The following is a 23,956-nucleotide window of genomic DNA, read 5'->3' as shown; positions in this document are numbered from 1 at the left end:
GACTTCTCTTTTTCAGTATTGTAATTTTCTTCTTGGCATTAGAAAGGAACAGTTCTGTTTCAAAGCCCAGAAATTAAAAACATGACATGAAATGTACATGTTATATACTGCAGGAACTTATTACAAGCTCAGGATAGAAAAGAACAGGCTCACAATGTGGACGCTGGGGAAGCTGAGAGCATATGTACTAGAACTACTTCCCTGTTCATGCTTTAGGCCATTTGCTCCCCTTCACTAATGGATTACTTTTGAAGATGGGGCATTGGCCTAAATGAACCTGTTAGTGTGACTCATGGCTATTCCTGCATTCTGAATCATCAGTAGTAATTTTTGTTATTAATACGAGGTAAAACAGATTTGCTTTACTATGCAGTATTTGTCACACCAAATTGCTCTCTCCTACTGCAACTATAAGAAAATGTGATCACTGAGAAACGGTATATGGTGCACTGGGACTGACTCGACTAGACCTGCTGTATTATGACCACAAAAACCCGAACAATAAAAGCTGTATCTAAATACCAGCAGAATCAAGTACTTTTTACATTATCTGCCAGAAATTTTGTTCTGGAATAAGGTGCTGTGAGGCCTTCCTGTGAACAGAGGAGGTTAGAATTGCATGTGGAAGCAGCTGAGGTATGAGGTGTTGATGTTACTGATGAGTCCTTGGGGAAAATGCAAAGGAGAAAGCGAGAAATATTTCTGATGTGCTCTTTCAGTTATCATTTTTGGTGTTCCTTGTAAATTAATATCATTTCCCTTGAATTATGCTGCTTTTGTTAAAAGAACAAGGAGAACTCTTTTCTAATGCAATTTTGATAGATTAATTTAATTTTATCCCTGCACTTACTTTGTCTTCAGCATATCCTTTTGATTTAAGTGTATTTTTCCTATGACTGAATTGCTTTGCACTGGTAAGAAATTAGTTTGGGAAATGCTTGAACATATTTGGTGATGGATTTTGCTGTGTCACGAGTGAATTGGTAACTGCAAAGTCTGTCAACCAATTTCCATGTCAGTGAACTAACATACTGATGTGCTTGCAGGGTCAAGCTGTTGCTCAGCTCTGCTCGACTATTCCCAACGTTACTGTTTTTGGAACAGCTTCATCTTTCAAACATGAAGCAATCAAAGACTCAGTAACTCACCTGTTTGACAGAAATGCAGACTATGTGCAAGAAATAAAAAGGTAATCTCTCCGTCCCCCCGCAAGTAGTATCTGGCAAAATATATATTCCCCATAGCAACTGGCATAATACTATGAAAAACACTGGGTCAATCATATTTTTGGGAAGAGATCACATTTTTGAGTTCAGGAGCTGAAGTAAAATAAAGATACTATAAAACTGTCCAGATCTGCACTACAGGAGACAAAATAGCAAGCATCTCCGTATTTCTTTATAAGCAACATAAACTTTGTTTGTCCATGTTCATGCTTGGATGTCTGCTGTCAGCAAACTAAATACAGTAAAAAAGAATACATATGCTAACAGAAGACTACTTCACTGCATCTAAACTGCATATGTAGTAGCTCAGATTCAGTACTCTATTCAGGATAAGAAGAGTACTCAATTCAGAGTAAGAAGTTTTCAGCAGATCTGTAAGTTATCCAGGTTTTAGGGGAATTCTCTGGTATGATTCCATCTGCTTGTGTTTTTGCCTTCTGCCAGGGACTGATATCACAGCATGTGATGATGTGATGTCTGTTTTGATTTCACATCCTTAGATTTTGTTTGTTTGCATTCAGATTAGAATCATCCTGTTGCCTTCTGAAGTCCTGAGTGCTTCTGTTTCCATTTACATGCTTTCAGATACTTTGTTTTCAAGTCTGTCTTTTAGATACTGATGTTGATAAAGGTACCAAACATTGGAATTAATAAGAAGATCTTAGGAAAAAAAATGTCTTTTTTGTTTTGCTTGTCAGATAGCTTAGGGAGAATGTTTTTCCCTGCATCTTGTATCTGTCAAAATACTGGGTTATCTAACTGGGCATAACAAAGAAATTTTTCAAAGGGGCACCCCAAGGTAGTAGAGTTCACAGACTTCCTGTCAAACTTCTTCATTCCTCAGAATGATGGCAATGTCTCCTATTGCAAAGTGAGATTTCTTTCTTGCTTTTTAGAATCTCAACAGAAGGAGTAGATATCGTTTTGGATTGTCTGTGTGGAGAAAATACTGGGAAAGGCCTCAGTCTTCTTAAACCACTTGGGACTTACATTTTATATGGTGAGTGGAAACAGCCAGGTACATATTTCAAAACTAAAACTTTGTTGTGCTTGGAATCTCTTAAAATCACCCCTTCCAAAACTGGATGTGTATCTGGGTGGCTACCATGTGATAATTTATCAATTCAGTCATTTCCAATAAAGGATTTTAGTGAAGATAAGCATGGACTAAATTATTGAGAAACAACAGCTAATACAAAGAAAGTCTATAAAAATATAAATCCAACAAATGAAAATGAATGTATGTTTCATATTGTTAAATGTTAGATTATGCAAGAGAAATGTAGGAACAAACTTGGATCTCTCATTCCTCACATCATAGGAATTGCTCTGTGGCCAAAGAAACTCTTAACATTCTTCTTTGTGGGAGGAGAACTTAGTGGAAGCTTTCAGGATGAAACCTATTGTTTCTATTCAACATGACTTTGAGGAATTCAAGCCCAGGTTTCTGTTCACAAATTTCTAACCATGTACATTGAGTGCTCCACATACCCAGTAAACGTGTTGTCCCTGCAGTTCTGCCAGGTTGCCATGTTGTTTGTTGATGGAACCGCAGTCAGCCAAGCTTCTGTATGCAGGAGACAGCTGAAGGGATCACTCAGTTCTGCAAATGAAGAACACATCCGTATTGTAGTGGAAAATGCAATAGCATCACTGATAAGCATACCTGCTTCCCTGGACTTCTGTCTAGTGGCAGTAACAAAGAATATGTTGTGACTCAAATATCTGCTTGGACTGTACAAGCTGCCTGTTTATAATGAAATCCCTGCCAGTGAATTGCCATTGTATTTGTTAGCAGGTTAAAATGTACGATGTATGTATATTCACACATGGTAGTCAGGCCTTTGATAGATAACTGTATCTGTTGATGAAAGACAGGACATCTGTATGGTGACCAGTGCTATATATTTGTCTGAGACTAATGGCATTTTACTGGAAATAAATGGATAGCTATAGAAGAGATTTGGTGTCAGAATGCCTAGTAGCACTGAAACGGTTCTTGCTTTTGAAAGATTTAATAGTTTATGTTTTTCTCATCCCACAATATCTATTAACTTGCAGGGTTCTGTCCCTTGGCCTCTTTGTTACTTATTAAAAGGACATCTACTAATCCCTTGTCAACCTGGGGAGAATTTTTTTTTCTTGCAAATGGAAACAGTTTCTTGGAATAGAAACAATTCTACCTATAATAAATGGTCTGCTTGTCAGCATGTATTAACTTGTGTGTCTATGTACTCATCTTTTACAGGTTCATCTAACATGGTTACTGGGGAGACAAAAAGCTTCTTCAGTTTTGCAAAATCAGTAAGTGTTCTAGTGCTGTGATTCTGCTCTACTTTCCTCTGACTTCAGTCTTTTCTGAACTTCATCTCCATTAAGTTGTTACTTCTGATATTGCTAAAAAGTTTTATGACTGCAATGTGGTCTGACATGTTTTATTCTGATATGACAGCTAGACAGGAATTGGAGCTGTGTGCAGTGCACATTTAAATTGTTAGCTATCAGACGTATCTCCTATCACAGCTAAGCTTAGCTAGACTGCATTGTTTTTTCACTTACGGCAGAATATCATATCCATGGATATGGACAACTGTACCCTGCATGTTCCTCGTTTCTGAAAACACTGCAGTGAATTAAAGGAGATATATCTCTTACGACTGGGCTTGCCAGTCATTTCCAACTTTTCAAAAGTTAGTTCTGTAAAGAAATGCAATTTTCAGTTCTCCTTGTTCAAGTGACATGAAAGAGATGGTGATGTTACACTTGTTTTCTAGCTGACGATGTCAACAAACACAAATTTCAAAGAATTGTTCTTCAGCTTATTGAAAAAAAATCTGCTCAGAAATTCTAGAAACTGTTAACAGTGACAAATATATCAAATAAACTGGTAGAGAGAAATAACCAGGTACGAAAGAAATTCCTTCAGGTTGGAAAATCAGAGGGAGACGTCTTTGCTGAATATCTATCATATAATCTTTCTGCCAAGAGCTCATTTACAGCTTCCAGCAACAACCCCCTCCCAGGAGAAATTAACTTCAAAAGTGTCTATGTAATTGAAAACAAGATAAATCAAAGACTCTAGAAAAAGTGTGTATATTTTTTGCTTCCTGCATTTTCTTAATAGTTACAGTGGCACAATCTTTGTTATTGTCACACCTTTGAGAATGAAATCAAGATAATCTTCACTACTCAGCCTTTTTATTATTTATATAAACATATCCAGATGTGTATAATTTGTAGGGTAGCTTGGCCCAAGGAAATAGATTTCAGCTGAAATTTTCAGGTAGTAATGGTATTTATTGAGTAAATAAATGTCAGTAAAATGAATTTCATATACATAACATTTTGTATAAAGTATAAGTAGTTTCTATATTTATATAATTAGTACGACAAAACTAACTCATCAAAATTATATTGAAACAGTAATCAAACTTGATGCATTCAAATGCACCAACTTTGCTAGAAAACAGAATACCAGGCTCTTGGGCTTAAATGAGATAAAATTATTTTCTTATCTATTATGCTTAAAAATGGCAAACGTGATAATGGATAAAAAGCAAATGGAAGCTAGCAGTGCATGGCTTACTTTTGAGAATAGTCAACAGCTGCTTGCAAAGGTTAGGGAAACTAGCTTGGCTCTCGTGAAATAACAAAGGAGGACAGGAGATCTAAGAAGGAAGTTCCAGATCCTTGATTTCCAGCACCAAGTCCTACAACCTGACAACAAAAATGTGTTTTATTTCTGCATGTCAGTCAGCAGCTGTCTGCTTTTTTGCCTGTTAAATAAATCCTCACTGCTTCTCTTGGCTGTTACTTCAGAACTGACAGATGAGTCATGTATCATATCTGCATAGACCGTTTTCTTTGTCAACTTTTTAGTACAGTTCTTGAAGAGTGTTTTTCTAAACCTGCTGCTGTTTATTCCTTTCCAGTGGTGGCAGGTTGAGAAGGTAAATCCTATCAAGCTGTACGAGGAGAACAAAGTCATTGCTGGATTTTCTCTGCTGAATCTACTTTTCAAACAGAATCGAGGTGGCCTCATCAAGGGGGTAATGGACAAACTCCTAAATCTATATAACAATAAGAAGATCAAGCCTGTGGTTGATTCGTTATGGGCTTTGGAAGAGGTAGGAGCAAAAATTTCTTTCCGCATGTTGATTTTTTTGAATATACACATTTTTAGATGTAAAATTAGTTCTAAAAAGTTATTCACACATTTCTGGAGTTTCAAGTATTCTGTGTTACATTCTTGAAAATACTAAAAAAAAAAAAAATATTATTTTTTTTTTTCAATCTTAGAAAATTGTTCCTGTTTCCTAAGTACATGAAACTTGTGACTAACTAGTGGCCGCGTCTGACTGAACACATCAGCTTGTATTAGCATGCATCCATGAGGAAACAGTAATCATCAGATTTAACAAAATACAGTATTGTTAATGTATTATAGTTCTGAATGGCCTGTGGTCAGGGTTTGGAGGCCAACTTGTTGCTTATTCAAGTGGCACTAAAGAACCACCGCTGTGATGGACGCAGGTAAGATACCTGGGCTGTGTGGTGGGACTCCACAGCCTGTGACAGTTCTTTGAGCAGGATGCATTCCAGGGTTCACTGGGGCTTCTAGATGCGTGGGCCAGGTTTTACAGCAGGAAGGTGCATGCTGCCTCAGGTCATGCTGGTGAAGGAACCATAAGTAACTTGATCCTATCACTATGTAGTCCATAGGTGTACTGCCCCTGGTGTACTCCAACGTGGATCTCCATGTGGTACAGGAGATGCAGGTGGTCCAGCACTATGTGGACTCTGTTCCTCTCCAGCAAAGTGGAAAGGAATGATACTTTCACCAGGAAGCCTTTATCTGTGTCTTCCTCAAGGAATCTCTTGTTTCTCTAAAATGCCTGCTTGAGTCTGCACTGTCGCTAATGGCAAGTAAATAACACCTTGGCCTTACCAGCCCATGGCATGGGAGTGGCATTCAGCTGTTTGGTAATTATCACCAAATGCAAGTCTAACTACTTAAGAGAAATCAGATATTGTGATGAAGAGCAGCTGGCTCAGAGCTCAGCCGGACAAAGTTGCTCTGTCCCTGTCAAAGGGAAAGCACTTTGAAGAGTAGTATAAAATAGATCTGTGGTCACATGTATTTTTTTTTATATGTGTTCTTTTATTTACATATTAGGTATCCTTACAAAGAGTTCTAAAAGTTTAAATGGCACAATACTGAAGATAGGTATTCTACTATTTTTTTGTTCAGGTACTTTCCAGGAATTAGTAAGAAAAAGATCATTAAAATAGTAATGGTGTCCTTGATCAAGATATTTTGGGCTCAAACGTGAAAAATTATATGAGGCAGGCCAATCTTAATTGTCAACACGATGGGAATTTTCTGGGAGACTTTTGTTTGATAACATTTCATCTAACATTTGGCAGTAACATGCACCATTCCTACCATTAGATTGCAAAATGTGTAAATACATCTGTTAAAGAGTGCGGTCTACAAAACTACAACTCATTTATCACGCCCGCTCATTTTTCATGAGCTGTCTGGCAATTTACAAAGGAAATTACTGGCTAGTATCTTCAGGGATGTAACAGTGCCAGAGGTGTCCTCAATTGATTGCAAAGTATTACTGAATTATTATTCATTCCGGGCATTATCATATTGGGGATGTATTTTTGTGCTATGGAAGTAACTTAGGTCAAACTATCAAAATAAAGATAATATGATGCACAGACAAATGTGCTATCATAGCTGAGGACTAAATGGAACCAGACTTAGGAAAGGTTGGTATATATTTTTGTTCTGTTTTGAAAGATCTGTTTGTTTATTTATGTATTATTTAACTCCATAGCTGTATATCATCCTACCCTTCAGTTTGATATTTGGTTGTTTCTCTTTTCCTGTTGAATAAGCCTGATTTTCTTGAACTGTCCACTTTTATTTGACCGCTTTCAGGCTTGTTCATTAGACAGTAAATCAATATGACCAATTTTTACCACTGCTGTTTCCTGAGGAAATTTCCTGACCCTCACAAGCATTGAGAATAATTGTGCTTGACTAGAGAGTGGCAGAAATGTGTACTCCCTGCATGGCATTTGAAAAGGAATGATTTGAGTATTTTTCTGTGGCAGAATGTCACTATCTTCAAAGGCTCACAGGAGAGTCATTTGTCCTCTGACTAGAAACTGTCTCCCAGAGTTAAGCTTGAATCCTTTAAGTGACATAAAAAATGAAAATATTTAAAGGAAAAATCTCAGAGGAGACTTAACCATGGGACACCTTTCCAAATACTTAATATTAATTACCTATTTATGTCCTCACATACTTAAAAGTTTCGATCTATATATGAAAGACATATCTCTGTCATGCCTCTTTACCTTCTTTATTCATTCTGCATCCATGTTTGTTCTCATGTATTCCTTCTTTCTGCAAATTCACAAATGAATGCAGATTCTCTAAAGCCAACATGGAAGACACCTGCTTTCTGTTCAAAACTATATTACAATACAAACATCTATCTTTTCAGTCCTGTATCAGTTGCAATGGTCATCTGTGTATGAGTGCTGAAAAGCATCTTTGCAGTCTTTAGAAGAGGATGATACATGTGGAGCGGTGTTCCTCTTTGCTGCTTAAGGCTGGTTGCCACAGGACAACTTGCTGTATGATAAGCCCAAAATTCAGAGCCTTATGTTCTAGGCCTTATGAAAACGGTCAGAGGAAGGTTTGCAACTGTTTTAATAGGTCCCCATGAATGGTGAAAAAAGATTTCACTGCTGTAAAGGCCTGGTATAATTTCTTGAACAGCATCTATTTCTACATACTTTCTGCAGGATTACACAATTTAAGTTTATAAGATTGTGCTGATTATAGAATATTGTAATTGCATTGAGATTTTGCATTTTAATGTGTTTCAAGTGGCAGTAATATATAGAGAAAGTTACTATATATATATAAATATATAGAGAGACAAATATATAGAGAAAGTTATTAGATTCCCATTTCTCTATCAAGTTGTAGAGTACACAAAGTGATGACTAGGTGATTGCCAATTAATATTCAAGTTGGTGTTTGAGATTTAGCTTGATACTGCTGCCATTGACGAAGGCAAATTGTTGTTCAGTGGGATCATTCTAATTAGGATATGATCCCTTCCAGTGTTTCTGTTTTAGGGCCCTATCCAAAAGCTATGCAGGTCAATCAAAGGACTCCTACTTTCACTGGCCTTTTTTTTCAGGATGAGGATTACCATGCCTTTTCAGTGTAGTCTGCTTAAATAAATTTAGCAATTGACTGAAGGGAGTGTGGGACAGAACTCATTCTGGATGGAATGGGAGATGAGTTAATATTCTTCTGTGCTTCAGATTATTGCTGATGCAGGGGAGATCAGGTTCTAGAGTACTGATTACTCCTGTGGAGTAAAACTATTTGCACTATTTGTACTATTGGTGTTGGACTAGAAAGGTTAATTTTTTTTTATCTCAAACTTACATCCAGAAACCCTATGAAGAAAAGTGTTAATTAGGCCACTAGGTCCATTTTATGATGTTAATGCAAGAAAGATCTAAGAAAATCAGTGACAAAATCCACTGATGTTTTCTAATGGAAGTCTAACAGGAATTACTCATCATGAGATGAACAAAGTCATACAATAAACCTGCTGCTGTGGAGAAGTCTTACTGTTTTGCAGCTATTTCTTTATAAGGTCAAGTGTTTAAAGACTTGATAATTTATAGATGGTGCATACTTAAAATACTGTTGTGTAGTAAAACGTTGATTGTCTGGTAAGATTGCATTTCATTAGAAATAGCAGAGTTTAAAACAGTTAGTATTCAGTGCATACTTGTTGAGATCTGCGGTTGTTTCTTTATCAGTAACTACATATCTAGCCTTTAATTTGCAGTTAGTCAGTCCTCTTTGTTCTGATCAAACTGTAGTGTGTATTTGTGAATTAGCATTCTCCTGAGGGTCTGTGAGTCTTCAGCTCTATGCAGTAGATTATTCCAGATTATTAAGCAGAATGGAAACAGAAGGTTCTTATAAAAACTGTTATATTGAGTAACTATGTACGTGTTGCACTTTTCTATTAAAATTCTGTTTTCTCAGTTGTTGTTTTTTTGTTTGTTTGGTTTTTGTGGTTGTAAAAGAAAATACATACTCAAGGTAAAACAGGTTGTAAAGATAGAAGGTATAAGCACTTCATCTAGGTGACTTAGAGCATTTAAAAGTAGCACTGATAATATGTAAAACAAAACTGCCACGAATTCTTGCACATGAACCGCAAGTCATGAAATTGACAGTGCAAAATAGGCACCATGTTTTCCTACTATCCTACTTCCCTACTATAGGCCCCTTTCCCTCACACTGGGCTACCTGCTTGAAAAACAACTCTTTCAGTGTATCAGAAAGTCTTCAGATCTGAGCTATTTTGGTGCATATGGGTGAACGGCGAGCTTATGGAAACACATCTTTGTTACAGACTGGTTTTGTGTACCAAAGGATTCAATGCATTCTCCTGTCTGAAATGATTTAAAGGAGTGTGCTGTTTATACAGTAATAAAGCTATCAAAGACTTGCATGGCTTTAGGGTCAGTAAGAATGATGATAAGCCTGAAACCTATGGATTGGGGTGATTACTTAGTCTTTATAAAATAAAAAAAAAAAGAATACTCTGATTATATTACTAGATCAGGCTGGTACCTGGCAGAAGGCACTGAATGTTACTCCGTGTCATTGGTTTGTAGTGGTAATGTACTAATGTCTTCAGTAACTCCTTATGTAGAAAATAGTAATGCAACAACCGTAGCTCAGGTCTAGGGGTATGCTTTGGCACTCAGCTGTGATTGAAATCATTGGAATCAAGGTACTGCATGCATTTATGGATCAGCATCCACAGACTCTAATTTCTGTACCTCATGGTCACTGCACAGAACGTTTTTGAGTGGAAGGGGGTACGTTAATTTAGTTTGTAAGGATCACTGCACCATCAGTCTCACTTTTTTTTATCCTGAATCGTTATAAGGTCTAGCTAGCTGTAAATATATGTATATTTATATATAAGTGAGGTTCCTTTGCCTTGAAGCCAGAGCTTTTCTCTGTAGTAAATTACTAAGACAAGATCAAGCTGTGTTTAAGAACCTAAACCTGAAGGGAATGCAACGCAGCTGATCACATTGTAGTATCATTACAGAATACCTGCTGATACCACATTTTCCTTTAAAAGAATAATTTTTCTCATATGTTTCTGTTTTCACATACTTTCCATTCTCACATTAGCTTTCAATGTTACTAGCATGCAAAGGAAAACAGTAGAAACCTTACATCAAATATCACAGTTTTACCAAGTTGTGAGGTGAGAAAGAGGACAAAAGAACACTTTCATGCAGAATTCATACTATGTTTGAAGGGGGGGGCACAGAGCTACCACAATATGTCTGTTTTTAGCACTGCCCTCTGGCTTCAAAGGATTCAGGTATTGTAAATCTCTTTTACTACTGAACACATCCTCTGGCATAAATTACAATGCATGCTTTTAGGTAGCAACATCTAGGACAAAAAAAGAAATCTGTTCATGCTAGCAGAAAGAGTGATACCCTTCACCTTCTCAAAACCAGAGTCTGTAATTTAATCAAAAGCTAGTCATGCCTTTCATGCATCAGTGTAGTAAGACAGAGAGAAAACTGACCCATTAGTTACTTTTAACATATTAAGAGGATAATCTGATAATATCAGATCAGGCTGGCACCTTGTTATAGATACTAAATGGAATCTCGTGCTTGTCTTTTTTTGTAGTGACAGTATAATAGTGGCTTGTGCAGGCTTTTTTTTTTTTTCTTCCTTTTTATATGCTAGATGAAAACAAATTCTTCACCTGAAGAAACTACACCTTCTGTTCTGCCAACAGCATTTACAAATATAGCATTTACATCCTGCATTTTTTCTTCAAGTTATGCAAAGTAATCTAGAGTAATATGATAAAAGTGAAAGTTCATTAATAACCAAAGCATTAACACACCACAAAATAAACAAAAGGATCATTCTTCCATAAGCATAAAACAACTTATTTTGCAGTATTATATCAGAGAAAGAGAAAAAATAATTCTGTGAAAACTCCTGCAAACATATCAATGTCCCCTTTTCTGTGATTGCTACTCTAACATTAGAAAGCACAAATTCTGCTTGTTCTGATACCACAGATATTTCTTTGACAGTACTTCAACTGCAGTTTTTCATGAACTGCTTTCCTGGTGTACAGGTATCAGCTGTGCATGTATAGTGTCCTGTGATACTGCCACAGATCGTTGTTCTTCCTGTGTGTGAGATTCTGTTCCCTTTGACTATATAAAGTAAACATCCATAAATCAAAGTAAAGGTAGGTGATTTATCTGTACATCACCATTGCTTCTCTGTGTACAAACAAATCCAACACAACAAGTTTAATACAGGCTTTATGCACATACCAGATCTTGCAAGCAGCTATGTTATACTGTTGCAGTAGGTTTCAAAATATAAATGAGAGAAAAGCATACTGAGAAGAAAAATGTGAATTACCAAGGGCAGCTTGCTTCTGTGTTCATAACTGAATTAATGACCAAATTTTAAAAGTTACGGGAAAGCTATTGCATTTGAAGTTTACTTCGGTAGCATTAAGTGTAATGAGCACAAGTTCTAAATGAATGAAAAGGAAACCATGAAAAAGGTGATTTTTAATAAAGACTCTGCAAATAATTTTTTTTCCAAGATGTCTATCTAAAGTGAATATTAATTAAAACTCCAAGTAATTTCAGTGCAATATGCATAGAGGAGTAAAATATACCTTGGAGGAAAATATACACCTTGAAAGTACTGGGGATTAATAAGGTACTGTTTTTTTTATTTTTCCTTTTCCTCTAAAACGTTGTGTATACATGATCATTCCATGATCATGGAATTCTTGCTGCTTTTATGTGAATTATTAAGTTCTTACCAAATGCCTATAACCTTTCATTTATATTTTTTCCCCACTTAGTGCTGTTTAATAGAACTTCATATCAATTCATAATTTATTCTGCCCTTCCTAGCTTTTATCACTAAGTGACGACATAACTCAGTATTCTCTTTGGCTTTATATGCTGTTGATAGCAATGTAACATGACTATGATTTTATTAGAAGAGTGAGATAGGAAGAAGCAAGACAAGACTTAGATATGGGTCCATAATAATGCTTCAGATACGTGACATTAGCTGTGATTAGCACAAAATCAGGTTGGGTAAATGAGCTGTTTTAGCAAACCCATACTTCACTTGTCAAGTCAGTTAAATATGTAAGCAGAAGTCAATTATTTTCAATTGCTATATATTATTCATAAACCGCATGAAATTCAAGCTACATGAATGGAATCTAATTAAACAAGTAATTTATTTCAGTTCATTGCTTTCTTTTTTTTTTCTTTTCTTCACAGCTTCTGAAATTGTTTGCATTGTCTAGCCTGCTAGTTGAATACCTGTGTGTATAAACAAGCAATTTTGCCTTTTAGAGTCTTCAAAATGTTGCTTTATGCATGCAGAGAATATTCATACTAGACTATCCTTTAAATAGATAGATAACAAAAGACATATGGTGCATATCTTCATTTCTCTGATGTCATGTAGCATGGTAGTGGAAAGATCATGGATCACCTTGAATTCTCTAATTTCCAGTTCTGTCCTTTAACAACCAAGCCCCTGGGCTGTGTCCTGGCATCCCTGAGAGCCTTTGTGATTCAAAGCATTTGTTGGGGCTCCAGTCTCAGAATTCTACCAAATCTCAGTCAGCTGTTTCATTGCAGGGAAACCAGATCTTAATGTTTTGGAATGAAGTAACAGACATGGAAAAGTATTTTGGTAATATTTCTGATGAACGTAGGTTCTAACCTTTGTAACAGCAATATTTGAACACCGAATGAGACTAGTGTGAGACTAAAACACATTCAATTAACATAAACACAGCCCACAGCTACAGCACTTTTCTAATCTACTTTGTAAGTGCTGTGCTAAGAATTAATTACTTATGGAGATACAGAGGCCGAAAATACTTTTCTAGAAGCCATGAGACACTGGAAATTGAAAGTACAGTGGTGAGTCATGATACGTGTTTTTGGGTCAGGACAGATTGTCATTTCTATTTGCCCTTGTGTGCCACAGAGATAATAGCTTGCTGTAACTGCAGGCCGAAGGAAAACAACATGTAGACTCAGTTCCTGATGGATAATGTGAGGGAGGGAAAAAAAAGCACTCAGAGGAAAATAACATAGGAAGCATTGATAGATTCCGCTGAAGAAAATGTGCACTATTAAAGATAAACTAGTCACATGCTTCCAGTTAATTAAATTAGTAACAGGAGATTGTATATGGGTTAAACTAGTTTGTCACTTCTTTGAGAAAATAAGAATGAACCTGTTAAATGGAGCAAGCTGCTGATTAATTATTGTGAAGAAGCAATATTTTACAAGAGTAGTCTGCTTACTGAAATACATTAGCTGGCTTTAAAGTAATAAATTGGCACACATTCCCTCTGTGTTAAACTGACATACTGTACCCTTGCAAGGAAATAATGAGTCCTAGCTGAGGAGAGCTTTACCAAAGCAGAGTGGATATATTTAGACATCAAGGACAGAACTATGAGAGATAAGAGTATTATTTCTTCTGTATTTATCTTGAGTGTTTGACTCAAACATGTTTGCTTTACAATTCACTTTTACTGTCTGTGTCATACAATTTAAGCCATTCTCAAGAGTCAAGAAAACAGGGTTTCATGGAGGCTTTTTCCTATTTGAAAACAATTTCTGGAATTTTTAATTTATGAAGTATTAGAGAACAAAAGCTGCATGTTTTATACCCTGATCTAAACATGTGCTGCAATCCATTTCCTTTTATTTCTACTGAATAGTGGCAATGAAACATCTGCCTGCCTTCTCTTACAAAAAGGTTGATTAAATATATGCCAATACATTACATCCACCAGTAGAAATAATTTTAAATGGAATCTCATAGAAAGTTTCCTTTATCTTCTGCTCTGTAGAGTTGGTAACACCAACTCAGTGAGTGTTTTCTGTCACTCAGAGAACTGACTGTTGGATGCCATGGATGAAAAACTAAGTAAAAAGCAGGTACCAGAGGGAAAAATATTAGACACTTTTCAAAGGCACATTCAGATGCTATATCATTCTTGTGTTGTACACTGTTAGTGTGCTTAGTTTAAGCCGCAAAGCCTATGAATGGAATCTAGGATTTTTCTGTGTCACAAAATTCCACTCACACTTCTTTGTTAATTAGTTCAGAAAGCAAGCTCTCAGTTGTTGAAGTTGAACTGGCATGGACTGCTACTGTGAGAAATTCAGCTTTTCTCCCAGAGTATCATGAAGGAGCAATCTGATGTTTGTGTGAAGGTTTATTAGTGATTGTTTTCATTCTCTTGGAAACTTTTAGGTCTCTGTTCAAATTTTTGAAAAGTCTGTTTTCCCAGGTGATGAGGATTTTTTTAAAAACAAAGCAAAAAATGAGTTAGAAATACTGAAGTCGTCCAGTTGGTGATGTTGAGAGAGCTGAGAGATGTCGCCTTTGTTAGTGTGGCACAACGTAAAGTACAAATAATTCAGTCTCTCCTTGCCTTTCAAAGCTTCCCGTTTTCAGACTAGGAAGAGAATCCCTGATGATTTCTTGTGAGGTTTGGGCCTCTGATTTGCAATAGATCTGACTAGTTTTTTTTTTTTTTTTTCCCTATAATCTATGAGTCTAATGCTTCATTGATTAAAGAATGCCTAGAAAGCTATCCAAGGACAGATAAAAAAGACTCAATAGGGAGTGGGAGATGAGAATAAAAGTACCTCTTTTTATTTAAATGTACTAGTCCACTTTGTCTGAAAGATACTATGTTGCCAGCAGTGGTCCCTGTGGCCATTTTCCATGGCTGATAGTGACCAGAATGATAAATAGAGCAGAAGAGATTGAAACGATTTGTGAGCCTGCAAAATTACTATGGTAAGAAACATCAGTAGATAATATGCTTTCTGCATTTCAGTACATTTTAGCTCACATTTTTCTGATTTTGTTCTTTTTTATTATTCTTATTATTTGGATGCTTGGCCTATGAAAAGATAAGGTAAACATAAGCTTTTAGCTGTAGTAGAGGATGTTTAGCTGTCAGTAGACATAAAAAATGTTGGTAATAGAAATAGGCATTTTTGGTTTTAGAAGTGTCTTTCTAAAGAGAACATTCTAGCTTTTCTTCTAGGATCAGTTTATTAGTGTCTCTGTGTAGTAGTAGCTAAAGAAAAATTATTTCCATCAGCAAAACAAAATTTTTAAATAACTTTGTTAGTGAACAACAATCATTAATCAAGATGAACATTCTCACCTAATGAAAATGGCTCATAAATGCTTTTCAGTCATTTTAAACAAGGAAAAATTTTAAAAGCAACATTACTCTTGGGCTTAAAGACATCTCTTAGAATAATATAATCCAATGCTGATGTTATAATTGAGAGTTTTATTTGGTATTGCAGTTTCATAATGATATTCTTGCTCACGACAGATAATGATATAAATTAACACCAAGGGAGCAAAGCACATGTATTGTTGATACTAAAAGGTTTCCATATAAATAGCTTGCTGTGAGTGATTGAACGCAAAGATATTTTGTAGGGCAAACCCATACGTTATGCTCACTGGCTTAAAGAAAATCATGCTAAAAGGAAGCAGCATAGTATAAGATCATCAACTGAGCAACTGACTTTCAGCTGTTCTGATTTTACTGAATATCCTGGATTGAAAATCAATGTTCGGTTTCTGAAAGTGGCATTAAAGTGCATGCATTTGAAAATGTAGACCATATGTGTAAGAAATTAGGCCTCAGCTCATCACAGGCAACTCCAAATCTTTGTTTATGTCCATTTGGTTTATTATAATAAAGTACAGCTTAGTATGATAAAGTTTATTCCCTACCAACACCAAAAACCCACTAAAGAATATGAATTTTACTATATGTTATGGTTATAACCTGGGTAAAATATCCTAAAGATCTTAAACTTTCCTGAGGAGAATGGGCATAACCTTTCAGTTCTTTAGTGGAAGTAAAAAATAATAATATTAATAAAAAATATTTTTTTTCAATTCGGGTAGCATCCAGGATAACTATAAGAGTTCCCACAGTTAAGGCTATACTATACTACAGCTAGCAAAATGTGTGTTATTGAAGTTCTTGCCTATTTTCCTGAACTGTAGCTAAAACACATGCCTTTTATATATATATATATATATTTTTTTTTTTTATTTATTTATTTTTGGGGGGGGGTGCATCTACACGTGCAAGTTTAATTAAATTAGATTAGGAACTGTCTCAGCTGAACCAGTGGCATCACATGAACACTTCTGCTTTGGCTTCCTTGCTATGAATTACATAGCATTTTGATTTCAGTCAATGTAATGCCAAGCTGAATGAGCATTCACACATTGGCATTAAACTTGTAAGCTAAATCAATTTTTATATCAATCATGTACAATACTTACGCAGAGTTACCTTTAATATAGACTCCAAATGAGACATTTTTAACTGTGCCAAAAGAAATATTAACTAATAAAGCAAATAAGACTGAAAAATACATTGTAAAACTCAACTGGTAAACAAAATAAATACCTTTCATCTTACCTAGATGAATGACTTCAATCTTACTGTAAACTGATATAGCTCAAACTGAGAATAAGCATGAGTCATACTGTCTAACATTACAACTGTATTACAATTTAATGTATCTGTGGTTTTTGGTTTTACTTAAGTAGAATTTTAATGAAGATATGGAGCAGCACACAATGGTCAGATCTGGCTTAGAGAGCTCCTTGAATAATGGAAAAATATGACAATGACTTATGAGTAATTAGATTTGCAATTCTCATGGTACTACTTTCTGAAACCAAAAAAATTTAAACAAGAAAACAAAGGAGAAATATTTTCTCATTTGGATCTTCAGAGACCTTTGGTATTTACCTTGATGAGATTCAAGAACCTACATAATTGGCTTACTGACTGGGGATGGATTTTATTGGAGAGAATCCATTGTTGTGAAAGAGCAGAGTTGTTTTTTGACACAGAATTAACGTGCTCTTGTAATCTGATCCTACTTGGTGGATTTGTGTATGAAGCTTCCCAGACTTTGGAAATGATAGTGTCAAGGCATTTTGTGATTACATCTTTATTGTCTAGAAGACTGAATGTCTGCTGTATTTTATAACCAGTAAGTTTAGTTCTCAAGTGTTGGAATATTTGATACCATAGTTCTGGAATAGACCACGATTTCTTCTCTATAGCAGTAATAAACAAATAATCAAACTTTCTCTGGATAAGCAGACAGAGGTACTACAGAAATTTCAATATATTTTTTTTTAATTTTTTTTTTTTTTAACCATCCCATGTTGTGAAATACGCTCAGCATTAGAAAGGAAAGGTCTGAGGATTAAGGTCTTCAGGAGTAAACATACAGAAATCCCTTGAAATATTTATAAAATACGATGAAAAGTGATGCAGGTAACTGGTTTTGCGTTTGACTCCCAGTGAGAATTGTCCGCCATTCGGGAAGAGTAGGAGAAGCAGCATATGTTTTCATGAGACAGTATCTTAGTACAAGGTTCAAGAAGTAGAAGAAAGCAATGTGTAGTCAACAATCCTTAATTACTGCAGGACAAAAAGAGACAGTCCTAAGTGTTGCTCAGAAAGTCTCTGCAGCAAAGAACTTAGTCCTTCTCATTTCAGTTATATTTTGGTGTAACTGTACATGCACAAAAGTGATAGAATTAGCATTGTTTCTTGATCAGCACATGTTCAAGAATCACATAATGTTTTGCAAGCTGATTTTTTTTTTTTTTTTTTTTCCCAAAGTGGCAATGTTTGTGTCCATTTGTCCAGAGGCAGAGTAAGACATGCATTGACTTGGAACACCTTACAGCTAGTGCGTTGTCAGAGGCAATGCATAATATGGTGAAAAAGATTCTTTGGTCTCTGGAGAGTGTTCTGCAGATGTCTAGACAGGCTATGTGAAATGCTGTGGTTCTGGAAATATTTCAGACTTGGAGTTCTCATATGGCTATGAAACAATATAATTCCAGAAAGCCCGTCTCTGATCTTTCACTTGTGTGTGAAGAGAGATCTCTGTTTGCCAGATTCCCACAGAGAAGTAAGCAGACGGGATTGCTGCTGCAAGGCTGTGCAGAGGAAATCAACAACATTCACCTTCTGCAGTCTAGGCATTATAATTAGAAAGACGACAATACACAAAGCAGTATGCTTATAATTAAGGGTGCATTTTCTGAGAGTGGTGGAGGGAGAGAGTTTAATGACTCTCTAACTCTTAGAACATGCTTATGTGAAAGCGAAAAAATGAGGCATATTTGTGGGTTGGTGCAGTTTTCCTCCAAATATTTTTTCAGAGATCACAAGGCTACGTGGTTTAGGCAAGGGTTTAAAAACTGATGTGATAGAGCTTGATAATCAATAATAACATATCTACCTTTAATTGCTTAGCAATTAATGTCATAAATTATTTCCTGTCATAAATTGTGAAAATGTTGTGATGGAATACAGGAATACACCAAACTGAACTAGATCCATGAATTCTGTTTAGGCATAGGACTGCTGTATCTTAACCAAATACAAAGGGTTTGTTTCTTTTGCCTGCAGCTGCCAAAGCTCCTTTGAAGCAAAAGGACTTTTCTAGTGTAAGAGCTGCTGCTGCTGCAAACCAAACCAGACTCTTGCTGGAGTAGAATATGAACCACTTCACTTTTGAATATCCCAGAGTTCAGGAGTGGCTTGGGCATCCCTGTATGCACAGTTGTTTGTAGCTTAGTATAAAATGTGCTCAGAATGGAGAAAGGGACCATAAAGCTGACCAGTTCTAAAATCCTATATGTGGGGCTTTGATGTGCTTAAAGCCATCTCCCTAGTAAAATTTGGGACCATCCTGCCTGAATTTCTGCCAGCAATCCCTAATATTCAGGCAGCAGCTGGGAGTCTCACATGTATATAGCAGCAACCAAAAGTGTAATGTAGTGCGTGGGTATGGGGAGCTTTAAAACTTTATCACAATAGTTCTGTGTCCCTTCCACACAACACTGTGCTCATCTTCAGAGTGGATTGTCTCACCCTGGAGCTGATGTGACTGTATTTTGCTATCAACTAGATGGACTCTTGCAGAAGATTTGGGTTCAGGAGTTCTGGCTTTATTGCTGCTCCAAAAGAAATTCTACTGTTGGATCCCAAAAGCTTCATCTTGATTCACAAGATGTGGCTTTTCTTCTAGAGTGTGTTCTGGAGATTTTTTCACCAAATCACTACCCTTCAGAAGGCACCCTTGAATTTGAAAGTAATAAGGTAATTTTTTACTCTATTAATTGCCATTGCAAAAAGATTTCCTTCTTCAAGCAGATCTTAATAACAAGTGATAATGAAAGAAGCTGCACTGGGTTAGTTCAAACCAATGTTTGCTTGCCTTCTCATTCCGCAGGCTTTTCTATAGTCTTTTATAAAACTACTTTTTCACATAGTCTTATAGAGATGTCCTTTCTATAGTACTACGCTTTTAACCAAAAGGGTAGTGTTTAACTCTTCAAGTCCTGAATACCCCCTGAGGTGTCCTAAATAGCAGGAATTCTCTGTGTTTGGGGATCAAATTTCAAGGTCTTTACTCCTTGTTTACTGTGTAAGAAAACTCCCACCAAGCTGATAATCTAGACCCTGTTTAGTAGTTCTAAATATTTAATTTGATGTTGGTTCTGTCTATTTTCTGCTTGATTCCTGTTGACTTCATAAGTAAAAGCTGGAAAGATTTGGCTCAGTTATTTTGTAATTACAAGACTTGAAATTTCTTTTTCTTTGAATTTCACTGAGGCAAAAACAAATACTCATTGACGTCAGCAGGAGCTTATAGGAATAAGGAAAGACTGAAAACAGTACGGTTCTGCAGCTGTAGCTCTCCATCTAAAAAATGTATAATGTTATAGAAATCTTCAGTAGCCGAGGGAGGACTTGAAGAGTCAGAATTTGCCTGTAGCGTCAGTTTTTATTCCTCTGACATTTTTCTCATCTTGGGTCTGGTTTTAGTCTTGCTGCCATGGCAACATACAGTGAGGCTAAAAGGTATTCCAGAGAAAAGGTCTCTCCATGCTGACAGGCAGCAGAAGGGAGAAGAGGCCAGAGCTGCTCTGTACAGCTGTGAATAGCAATGGAGGAATGAAAGGGATTAAAAAATGGCTTTCTATTTGCATGTATACAGGCAAAACCATTGGTGCAAAAGTTCAGTGTAACAGCAAAAATCAGGTGAGTCATGAAAATGATTTTGGTTTCAGATGGATGCTAGCAGGATGATTGTGACTTGTTAGCTTTGTTGCAAGGAAACAGCCCGGGTTATCTTCCTCCTGTGTCTATTGTCTTACCAGGTCAGCAGCATTGCTAACTATACTAACTTCTTACACGTTTGGTTATATCTCTGTTTTCCCCATGTTTTTTCAATGTGAATTGGGCCCCAAATACCTTAAGGTCAATGTGTCTTTCTGAGTGTGGTCAGTCCTCAATTTCCATGTTAAAAACTGTCTGTGTTCACTATGGGCAGGAATGGTGCCTATTCAAAATCCTGTAAATATTACTTTTTTTTTTTTTTTTTTTTTTTTTGTAACAGTCTTGCAAGATGCTGCATACCCTCAAGCACCAGGCAGAACAAAAAGGATTTGAGAGGTCTCTTTAGAATTAGTGCTAGTATTAGAATTAGTAACAGAGGAGAATCTGCCCAGGAAAGAAGACAGTCCAGGCCAATTGCAGATGTGGGTTTTCCAGCCCTCCATGTACCTAACTCCCATGCAAATGGATAATTAGCACAAAGTTTCCAAGAGGATTTTGTCACAGCAGTTAGGTTAGCTGAGCACTAGAAGCACTTTTCTCCTGGCTGTTCTGCTGCCCATCTAGATGTAGAGCTTAGCAGCATGGTGTGGTGGTGGGCTTTAGTACTAGGTTAAAGGTTGGGATAGATGATCTGAGAGGTCTTTTCAAACCTGAATGATTCTATGATTCTGTGACTTATGGTGCAAGCAGAATATTCCTATCATGAATACAGATTGTTCCTGTGAAAATGTGTTGTGGTCTGTACAGGTTATTCCACTCACCCCCAAATAAAATAATTTCTCCCTGCAAATGGATGTTTTTGTCTGAATAACTCAGAGCAATTGTCAGTAATTGCACCCAAACAGTTTTTCTTCAAAAGCTTGTAGAGAAGACTTAGCCTGAGAAAGTATTGCAAACCAATACAGAAAAAATGAAGCTTAAAAAGGTCAGCATTTTTCCCAGTGAAATACTATTTTATCATGTTGCATAAACATGAGAGAGACATTTTGAGATTAGTGAGGAGGAGGAAATACACCAGCAAAACAATAGGACTAAATTTTGACAGATGTCACTTTGAGGAGTAGGCAGACACAGTGATTACTGCAGAGGAGCCCAGTGACTGCTCACCATGTGTGCATCCCTGGGGGGCATCCAGGGAGCCTGTTCTGCCCTTGGTTTAGCCCGAGCCAGTTACCAGGGCTGTGGCAAGTGCAGCCTAAAAGGGAGGTTTACTTTTTTCCTCTGTGCACTCTGTGCCCTAACGCACTGGTAAAATCTGCATGGAGTAGTATACCAACCAGTTCACTTCCCTAAGAGCAGCTAGCAAGCTAAAAAACTATTGTCCTTAGCTGCTTAGGTTTCCTCCCTTCCACAGACTAAAGCTAAACAAACATAATCCAGAAGACACAAACTACATACAGTTTTTCTTTGGATGGACTGCTGTGTTCAGGAAAAAATGCCCTATATGCCAATGACATGAAAGCAAACTCTTCTGGTCTGAGAAGAGTTTCTGCAATTATAATGCAGCTCACAGTTCATATTAAAGAGAGCATAGCTTTATAATAGACCACAGCAGTAAGTCTAATAAAAATGATCTTGCCTTATGGCTCTAATGAAAGATGTAGTATTAAAGCTTTGCTTATGGGGTAGCTCAGCTAGAACAGACTGCAGCATGCATCTTTTTCTTCATTACTGCATACAAATGATGCTTAAATATTATTGATATTGGTGTTTGTAATTCTAATGGAGATAGCTCTGGGCTCACTGAAATAGTGGCTCTTATGAACAGCAACAGAACAGAACCAGTCTTAAAATGAAAAACGGGCACATTTTTAATTCAGATTATTCTTTCATAAATCTGAACAAGATTTGGATCATTACCTGTGACACTTGGGTTGCCAAAGTAACCTTGACTAGCCAGCTGATGTTTGCACACCGCGTGACACTATCACCATGGAGATCCCGTCCATGTGATTTTGCAGACATGATGCAGTTGCAGGCTCCTCAGACACGCGACAGTGATATAGAGAGGAATTAATTAGGGGTAAGGAATGCTTTTGCAGGCAGCTCTTCTCCCTGTCAGAGAGCAAGCCTGCACAGATGTACCGCAGAAGCTAAATTTCCTATTGTTTTAGCTGCATATAAGAGAGTAGGGTGAGAGCACTAAGAGGAAGCTCTCTTGGCTTTCACAAAGGGAATTCTGAATTCTCTTAACAGCAAGTTCATGCTCTGCTGAGATCAGAGGAGTGGTCACAAAGTACTGATCCATGCAAAAAAACGTGTTTAAAGGATAATACTCATTTACAGAATGTGTGTTCAGGGAATTGAAGCCTGTTGAACATTGGTAATATTCTTATATCAGCTGAGACTTTCAGCCTCTCCCAATACCTGCCCTCCTCGTGCACGTGCAACCTAGAGATGTCAGGGAAAATACACCAATGGGACAAGGAATGAAATTTGTTCCCATAGACAGAATATTCCAAATTTTCCTCAAAAACTAGCTGCCATTGTGTGCTTTCCTTTCCAGCATTTACCAGACCTCACAGTAGCACTCCAAAGTATATTTTGGACCTATTCTGCAGAACATCACCAAATTAAGGACTGATGAATGTTAGAAAGTTTCCTTGAGATAATCTAATATCTGTTATCTTTTCCTGGATGTACAGCCAACTTACTTCTGAACCAAGGCTTCTCATTTTAAATTCTAGTATATGTCTGTATGTTCAGACAATTATCTAAATCTCTTCGTTATTTCCTGCATTTCTTTTATTTGGGCCCTACGTTATTGCTCTTTATTTCTGTTCTGAACTTGAAAGTTGACAATAGAGGTTGTTTGTTTTTTTAAATAGACAAACAAAACCAAAACCAGACAAACTTCAGAGAAAAGATGTGATTCTGTTTCCGATGATTAAGTAGGCAATATCTGTGATCCCTCCTTTCTTGCGATGTTCTTTGGAGACCAGAATTAAGAGAGCCCCTGAATAAGGATATTTTGCTTTTGCAAAATAGTTTGTGCCACCTCTTTTCTTTATCTGTGAAATTGGCTGTACAATGCCAAATGGTTATACAGTGCTGTCCCTATTGCTGTGTAGTACAGCTGTGATTGGCAGGCTGGGCTATGGGCAGGTGAGGGCTCCGTGGACATGAGGTGCACACCCCTAAGAAGACACAGTCCCTCCTTCAGAAGCTGTCCAAGAGCCAGGGAGTGTGGGATCTTGCGGTAACAAATGACTGTGGCATCTGTGACCTGCTTTTCAAATCATCAGCTGGTTTCAGCCTCTTATATGCCCACCAAAAGAGACTTAGGAAGAGTTTGAGGGGTGTAGTGACACTGCCAATTTGGGGATTACTATT

The 23,956-nt window shown here is 36.8% G+C and overlaps 1 protein-coding gene across 1 annotated transcript in view; it reads left to right on the top strand.

The window, feature by feature from the left end:
• Window positions 1–23,956, top strand: part of VAT1L (vesicle amine transport 1 like) — a 51,567-nt gene that overhangs the window by 19,942 nt on the left and 7,669 nt on the right. The window contains exons 4-7 of the mRNA XM_084533417.1: window positions 1,047–1,189; window positions 2,123–2,226; window positions 3,475–3,530; window positions 5,159–5,353. Of these exons, the coding sequence (XP_084389543.1) occupies window positions 1,047–1,189; window positions 2,123–2,226; window positions 3,475–3,530; window positions 5,159–5,353 (498 nt within the window). The remainder of the gene's footprint in view (window positions 1–1,046; window positions 1,190–2,122; window positions 2,227–3,474; window positions 3,531–5,158; window positions 5,354–23,956) is intronic.

The sequence above is a fragment of the Aythya ferina genome (genome assembly GCF_964211825.1).
Source record: "Aythya ferina genome assembly, chromosome: 12".
NCBI classification, from domain to species: domain Eukaryota; kingdom Metazoa; phylum Chordata; class Aves; order Anseriformes; family Anatidae; genus Aythya; species Aythya ferina.
Note: the sequence above shows the minus strand (reverse complement) of the source record. Positions and strands in the feature narration are given on the sequence as shown.